The sequence below is a fragment of the Mobula birostris genome, chromosome 14, assembly GCF_030028105.1.
Source record: "Mobula birostris isolate sMobBir1 chromosome 14, sMobBir1.hap1, whole genome shotgun sequence".
NCBI lineage: Eukaryota > Metazoa > Chordata > Chondrichthyes > Myliobatiformes > Myliobatidae > Mobula > Mobula birostris.
Genome location: NC_092383.1, coordinates 85803681 through 85812315, shown reverse-complemented (window position 1 = coordinate 85812315; position 8635 = coordinate 85803681). Strand labels below are relative to the sequence as shown.

Sequence of the window (8635 nt, the reverse complement as noted above, 5' to 3'; positions counted from 1 at the left end):
AACAACATCACTCCAGTTTGTTATTACTCAATGGACGTCTATGTTCATGTTATAACCACAGGTAGTTGTGAGATTGGGAGGGAGAAGGAAACTAGTGCTTCTAATGTAAGCAAAAGCAACCCTTTACCTTCAAAATGATCCAGATTTATTATTTCCATCCTTTGTACACTGTAGTATGCAGTTAATTTTCTCAGAACTCTGTACAGCCTCTCAGACTTTGTTCACCGGACAGCATCAAATTTGCAGGAGAAAATGCACTGAAGAAATTACCATGTATTTGTGACACCTTTGATTTCAATTGAATATTGAATCAGTGAGTGCTGTTAATCGTTTGTTAAATTCTGAGAAATAAAAGCACAACAGCCTTTATGCCCACACTCACAACACACTGGAGGAACTCAGCAGGTTGGGCAGCATCCGTGGAAACGATTAGTCAACGTTTCGGGCCGCAACCCTTCGTCAGGACTGAAGGGGGAAGGGGCAGAGGCCCTATAAAGAAGGTGGGGGGAGGGTGGGAAGGAGAAGGCTGGTAGGTTCCAGGTGAAAAACCAGTAAGGGGAAAGATAAAGGGGTGGGGGAGGAGAAGCAGAGAGGTGATAGGCAGGAATAGGGGAAAACACAATTGGTAGTAGAAGGAGGCAGAACCATGAGGGAGGTGATAGACAGCTGGGGGAGGAAACAGAGTGAAATAGAGGGAGGGGGAGAGAATTACCGGAAGTTGGAGGATTCTATGTTCATACCAAGGGGCTGGAGACTACCTAGATGGTATATGAGGTGTTGCTCCTCCAACCTGAGTTTAGCCTCATCATGGCAGTAGAGGAGGCCATGTATGGACATATCCCAATGGGAATGTGAAGCAGAGTTGAAGTGGGTGGCAACCAGGAGATCGTGTCTGTCTATATGCCCATGTTTTGGGGGATATTTTATTTAAAATTATCCATGTGGCTGCTTCAGATGATGTCAGGATTTTCAGATGTGGGTAATGGATGAAGTAAATCCAGCTTTATTTCCAAAATATAAATTGATGAATTGTACAATAAAAGGATTCATAGGATATTTTGCAGAAAACCAGATGCTCATATGACCTTATGAAGTGAGTAGTTTTACTACTCTGACAAATTTAAATGGTGTTTACAGTGTGGCCTAATAAGATGTATGGGCCAGAATCAGGAAAAAAAAATGATCTAAGGCTTACAATATATGGCCTAACATTTTGTGTGTTTTAAAAAAACTGCTACTTCTTTGCTTTTAAGTGGTATCATCTGTGAACTTAGCTGCAAAGCCTTCAACTGTCATGCAGATCATTAACGTGAAAAGCAGCAGACCCAACACTAACCCCTCCAGAACACCAGTGGTCACCACAGTCAATTAGAAAAGTCCACCTTTATTCCCACTGTGTGTTCTGTCAGTCAGCCAATCTTGTACCCATGCTAGTATCGTTCCTGGATTATGAAAGGTGTTCCTGCTTTATTTAGCAGCCTTGTACAGCACTTAGCCAAAGCCTAAAATTCAAGTAGACAACATCCATTGACTCTCCTTTGCCTGTTACTCCATATTCTATCATGTGTTTATCTTGGTAATACCTCACTATGGTTTAATACTGGTGATAACTAGTTTGATTATTTGATCAGTTTCTTTAACAAACTAGTATTTTCTAATGTTTCTTTGAATCATCCAAAATATTGATTTTCCATTCAGAAGAAGTAGCTTCAGGTGGTCTCTCAGCAATTTATAAAATTGTCAAACAGCAATTCTGTCAGTTTTGTTCAATATACCTATTAAGTAGTGGTTTCACCTAATGGGAAGTTTCTGCTGAAAATGCTACTCTTGGAACTTGACTAATGAGTCATGTTTGTACAAATACTAATTCTAAATAGTGATAATTTTAAATAGGGGGGTGATACAAGCTGTTTGAAGTTCAAGATTATCATTGGATTCTTGTTTTGACTGTTACACTATGGAAATATTCCTAATTTCTTAAAATCACACTACCTCTGGATGAGCTGTCCTCCTTTTTATAATCTCCCTTTTCAGCAAAAATTAGGAAGTGCCAAGGACCCCAAATCTGCGTGTACAAACAGTCATGGATATCTAATAACTGAATATGAACACACTTATCTAAAGATTACTATTGGACCCACAGCTCCAATCTGCTAATTAAATTTGCTGACGATAGTACATTCATTGGCCTTATCTCAAATAATAAAGAGGCAACCTACAGAGAAGAAGTCATCACCCAGACACAGTGATGTCAAGAAAACAAGCTCTCCCTTAACGTCACAAAAACAAAGGAGCTGTTTGTGGACTACAGGAGGAATCGAGACAGGCTACCCCTATTGATGTCAATGGATCTGGGTTTGAGAGGGTGAACAGCTTTAAGTTCTTCAGTGTACACATACCGAGAATCTCACGTGGTCTGTTCATACTGGCTGTGTGGTGAAGAAAACACAACCGCAGACGGCTGAAAAAGTTTGGCGTGAATCCCCAAATCCTAAGAACTTTCTACAGGGGCACAATTGAGAGCATCCTGACTGGCTGCATCACTGCCTGGTATGGGAACTGTACTTCACTCAATCTCAGGATTTTGCAGAGAGTGGTGTAGTCAGCCCAGCACATTTGTAGATGTGAACTTCACACTATTCAGGACATTTACAGAGAGGTGCATAAAAAGGACCTGAAGGATCATTGGGGACCCAAGTCACCCCAACCACAAACTTCCAGCTGCTACCATCTGGTAAACGGTACTGCGGCATTAAAGCCAGGACTAACAGATTCTAGGACAGCTTCTTCACCAGTCCATCAGACTGATTAATTCACGCTGATACAATTGTATTTCTATGCTATATTGACTGCCCTGTTGTACGTACTATTTATTACAAATTACTATAGATTGTACATTGCACATTCAGAAGGAGACGTAACATAAAGATTTTTGCTCCTCATGTATGTGAAGAACATAAGAAGTAAAGCCAATTCAATTCAATTCAATATGAGCTGAATATTCCCCAGTTGGAATCTTAACTCAATTTCATTGTTCAATTTGTGAATCTATTGCAATGTTAATATATTACTTCACCAAAGCAAAAACTTAGTCATAAAGTTTACAGTTAATCTTTTTAAGCTCTGAGACAATGAAAACTTTTCCTTGACTTTGCTTTCATCCTTTTGTGTGCAACTTAATTAATGAGCCCTAATGCACCCTGTCTTGGTCTTCATAACTATTTTGAACGAAGATTAATGATTTCCTGAAGTTAGAAATGAAAAATTTTCCAACTGCCTAAATCATATATTCATGCTTTCTGTGCCTTGCTAATAATAGTATCCAACATGCCTTTCTAACCAACATTTTCTACCTGTTTATAGAAGTTTCTGTTTCACTGCACTATAAACCTACACTGTGCTACCATTATTTCATCCACTTCCATCACTTTCAAGGATTCTACAACTCGTATTTTCACTATTATATATTTATAACCATTATTTTTGCATTTGCACAGTTTGTTCTTTGCACATTGATTGTCAGTCAATCTAGTTTTTTTCCCTTTGATTCTATTGTATTGTTTTGTTCTTCTGTAAATGTCTGCAAGAAAATTAATTTTTAACCTTACCAAACTGCAGTTTTTGGAAGTAAGAGAAAATCAGAGCACTTGGGGCAACCCATATTATCAATCACCTGATGCTTAACTCAGGTGCTCCATTGAAGCCAGCTTGTATGAGATGTGAGACAGCAGCTTCACTAGCTGTTGACATGGTTTCATGAAATAGAATCAAATTGTCGCAAATATAAAGAGATACGTAATTAGAATTAGTTTTTGATAATTCTTAAAATGCATTTCAAACCTGCCACAATAAATATTGACATCAATCATATTCTTCTCTATTTTCAAATGCTAATAAACACAATTTCTCCGCAATTAATGTTATCCACAGGTGATCTTTAAATGTTGGCTAGTAGCAACATTGGGAAATGTTACAATTTAATTTATGAAATAAAAGTAAGGTGTATGCTATGCAAGATTGGGTGTGGAATATTAAGAAAGAAGCAAAATACTGGACATCCAAACTGGAATGGAAAATGTTAACAACATTCAACATCTGTAGGGCAAAACTAGCAGGAATCCAAAATACTATTTATTGCTGACTTATAAGAAAGCTACCCACAAAGATTAGGTTATTGCTGTAATGTAGCTTTCCAGGATCACATGTTGTTCATGAGCTGGCTAATTAATCACTTTGAAAAATTCCTACAGAAAACAAAAACCAACTTTCACATTAGCTTTAATAGACCATGTACGGCTAATTAAAATTCGGACACCTGTATGAAATAAATAAACTCTATGGAAGATATAAAAAAACATCTATGGCATTGATTTACAAACAAAATTGTAAGGACCAGATACTCTTCTGGACTTTAGTTACAACTTTTACATTAAAAACTCATTTTGCATTGTGCTATTAAACAATATTTGAAGTGTATTTTACAGTGAATAATTAATAACTAATATTCACATTGATGCAAACAACTTCCCTTAAATCCATTGCAAATGCCACATCACATGTACTGTGCTGCTGCTACAAAAGGCCAACTTTCTTGGCATCTGTACCCTGTGCATATTTGCCTATGAGAATAAAGGTGAATCTGAGGGGTGAATTGCTAACAATCATGCTTACATTTTTATTCTATGTCTTGTGCATAAATCTGAGCTTACTGCTAGTTTTAACATGTAATGGGATAGGTGCCAGTGTTGATAGTGTCACTAATAATCAGTATTTTCAATGTTTTTTTTTATTTTTTAAATTTGTTAAACAATAGCTGTATTTAAAACATGAGTACATATGACACCATTTGTTGTAGGTCTTTAGGGGTGAACCAGTAATTCACCTGAATAGTAGAATGAATTCAACTGAATTAAATGTATAACCAAAGTACCATAGTAAACTAAATACATATCATCAAACAATTTATTTATAAACACAGATAGATAACATAAGTGATGGAGGATTGTAGCATCTATTTTATATTACTCCATTCTATTATTGGTTTAAATAAAAGCAAAAGGGGTGATTTTTTATGATAAAGCCAACACAAGATCTTAAAATTCCTAAACCAGTGGTTGAAAGATCTAGATTCTTCCTTAATGCAGACAGACATTAGCTTTCTTAATCTGGGTTTAATAATGGTGAAAAATAATACAGTACACCCAGTGAATTACATCAAGCTACTTTGCTGCTTGTTTAACTTTTAAGCTTAAGTGGTCTGTTAAAAGGAGTTTTCATGCAGAATCAATCATTGTTCTGATGCATGCTTAATTAGAAATCTGTAAAGGCCAGAGCCAGAGGATCCTGAGGAGAAAAGAGAGCATATTAGGTTTCTAATTTTAAGATAAATCAAATGAACAAACATTTTAGCAGTAAAATGGAGACGTACAACAGGGTAGGCAAATAGAAGAGATGGTTTGCAAGAACAGAAATTTGCTTAATTGTAACAAATGCATTTAAACTTCTTCCAAAATTTGGCTCAGCAATCCTGAGTTGTTAAGAATACCTCTCTTTCATCAATACTGCTTCAAAATTGTGGAACGTTCTAATTTACAGCATCAGTGGAAAATTACTAACAAAGGAATTGCTTCAGTTCAAGAAGAGACAAACCTTCAGAGTAAGCCAGTGATATGGAATAACTGGCCACAGTCTACAGAGCAGGAGACTTGGAAACCACAGAGCTTATTCCAATAAAAACAAGGTAATTTCACCAGAAAAAAATGCAGCAAGTTACTGTACTATCATAGCCCACTTAGAGCAGGGAGGGTTGGTTTCAAAGGAAATTACTCCAATATCTCCAGACTTCTGTTATGATATTGACATTACATGGAGCCAGAGGTTAGAAACCTTACGCAATATTCAAGTTCCAGAATTGGAGGTAATTATGACCAGGAGGATAAGTTTGATTCTTTTCACCCTGTTCATGGATTGTTTGTCCATTCCCATCAAGGAAGAGGAGATGCAAAAGCATCAGCAGTCTTACTTACCCCAAGCCATCAGGCTGATCAACACTTCCACCCATTAACCCACTCAACCATACTCACCACTACTACTTTATTTCCTGTCAGTCACCTTATGTACAGATACTCTTGTACTTAGCATCATTTTATGTACAATCAGTCTGTATATGTATTTATATTTATCGTATTTTATTGTGTTCTTTATGCTTATTGCATTTTTGCATCATTTTTTGCATTATGCTGCATCAAAGTTCAAAGTAAATTTATTATCAAGCTACATATATGTCACCATATACAACCCTGAGATTCTTTTTCTTGGGCAGTCACAGTAGACAAAAGAGACATAATAGAATCGATGTAAGACCGTACCCAACGGGATTGACAAGCAACCAGTGTGCAAATGTAAAAAGAAAGGAGTAATAATAGTAAGTAAGTAAGCAATAACTACTGAGAATGTGAAATGAAGAGTCCTTGAAAGTGAATCTGTAGGTTGTAGAAGTATTTCAATGATGGGGCAAATGAAGTTGAGTAAAGCTATTCCCTTTGGTTCAAGAGCCTGATGGTTGAAGGATAATAACTGTTCCTGAATCTGGTCACAGGTACTGAGGTTCCTGTACATTCTTCCTCACAGCAGCAATGAGAAGAGAGCACATCCTGGGTGTGAGGCTCCTTGATGATGGATGCTGCTCTCCTACAACAATGTTTCATATAAATGTGCTCAAATGACCATATCCAGTCATTTTTGTCTGTGAACCCCAAAATGGGAACCCTTCTCTAAATAATTTTTTTTAAAAAACTGATATACCACATGTGGCTTAGCTAAAAGTTAGTAGCTTAATATTTCAGATTGCTATGTGCATGTGTACAAAAGAGAACATAATCATTAACATGCAGAGATTATTCTCAGTCTTCTAACTAATTGTGAACATACTGTTTTAAGATGCAAACTTATTAGGACAGTAACTGAAGATAATAAATACTTCAACAATGTGTACCAACATACCTGATAATGGATTAAAGCTCCCTTGTTTAGAAAAGTCCACAATCTTTAAGGTTTTCTTTAATGATGATGTCTTTCACAGCATCGAAAACAAACTTGACGTTTTGAGTGTCAGTGGCACATGTCATGTGTGCATAGATTTCTTTGACATCTTTTCTCATGTTGAGGTCCAGGAATTGGGCCTTGATGTAATTGCCAGCATCTTCGTACGTATTGGGACCTAGAATTGGAGGGCAGTGAAGCTTACATACAATGGACAACATCGATGCATGGTGTGTGAAAAATGACAGTCAAGATCACACATGATGGAGCAATGATCTAAGTGATGTGACTACTTTATTCTAACACAAAAGTGGCGCAGAGCACATGAAGGTCAAAGCAATCAGGGATCTGGTCCAGTGTTATCATTTCTCCATCCTGGCCTGTCATGCTTTTCTAAAGATTCCACTCGGCCTTAGATCGACCTGTACATTTGGCTGAGTTGGTGAGATCTGTGAGCAGTGACCCGGCCTCAGGTGGCCAGTACTGAGGTTCCACTCACAGAATGCCCTGAAATCCTCTGACAGCAGAATATTAGTGAAAAGACACATTCAAATAGATTTAAATAATTAAACTGGGGCACAATAGAGAAGATGACCAGAGATAGAACATAGAATAGTACAGCACAGTACAGGCCCTTCGGCCCACAATGTTGTGCCGACCCTCAAACACTGCCTCCCATATAACCCCCCCACCTTAAATTCCTCCATATACCTGTCTAGTAGTCTCTTAAACTTCACTAGTGTATCTGCCTCCACCACTGACTCAGGCAGTGCATTCCACGCACCAACCACTCTCTGAGTAAAAAGCCTTCCTCTAATATCCCCATTGAACTTCCCACCCTTTACCTTAAAGCTATGTCCTCTTGTATTGAGCAGTGGTGCCCTGGGGAAGAGGCACTGGCTATCCACTCTATCTATTCCTCTTATTATCTTGTATACCTCTATCATGTCTCCCCTCATCCTCTTTCTCTCCAAAGAGTAAAGCCCTTAATCTCTGATCATAATGCATACTCTCTAAACCAGGCAGCATCCTGGTAAATCTCCTCTGTACCCTTTCCAATGCTTCCACATCCTTCCTATAGTGAGGTGACCAGAACTGGACACAGTACTCCCAAGTGTGGCCTAACCAGAGTTTTATAGAGCTGCATCATTACATCGCGACTCTTAAACTCTATCCCTCGACTTATGAAAGCTAACATCCCATAAGCTTTCTTAACTACCTTATTCACCTGTGAGGCAACTTTCAGGGATCTGTGGACATGTACCCTGAGATCCCTCTGCTCCTCCACACTGCCGAGTATCCTGCTATTTGCTTTGTACTCTGCCTTGGAGTTTGTCCTTCCAAAGTGTACCAAAGATGGACAGAGATGGAGTGCCAGCAGTGTAAGTAATTAAAAATACAAAACTGATTTTAAAAAATTGAAATAATTTTACTTATAGATATCTTAAATGACCAAAAATTAATTTAAAACATAAACATTTACCTGCAGTGACTTTTAATCTAGGTCACTAGATGTCTCGGTGTACCTAGATTAATCTAGGTACACTAGCTGATTTAAAGCAAAGGATTAAATACATAATCAATCCTGCCCCAC

The 8635-nt window shown here is 37.7% G+C and overlaps 1 protein-coding gene across 1 annotated transcript in view; it reads right to left on the bottom strand.

Annotated features, from left to right (window-relative positions):
• Window positions 1-8635, bottom strand: part of LOC140210046 (guanine nucleotide-binding protein G(t) subunit alpha-2) — a 119403-nt gene that overhangs the window by 51292 nt on the left and 59476 nt on the right. The window contains exon 8 of the mRNA XM_072278820.1: window positions 7003-7219. Coding sequence (XP_072134921.1) covers window positions 7029-7219 — 191 coding nt within the window. The 3' untranslated portion in view covers window positions 7003-7028. The remainder of the gene's footprint in view (window positions 1-7002; window positions 7220-8635) is intronic.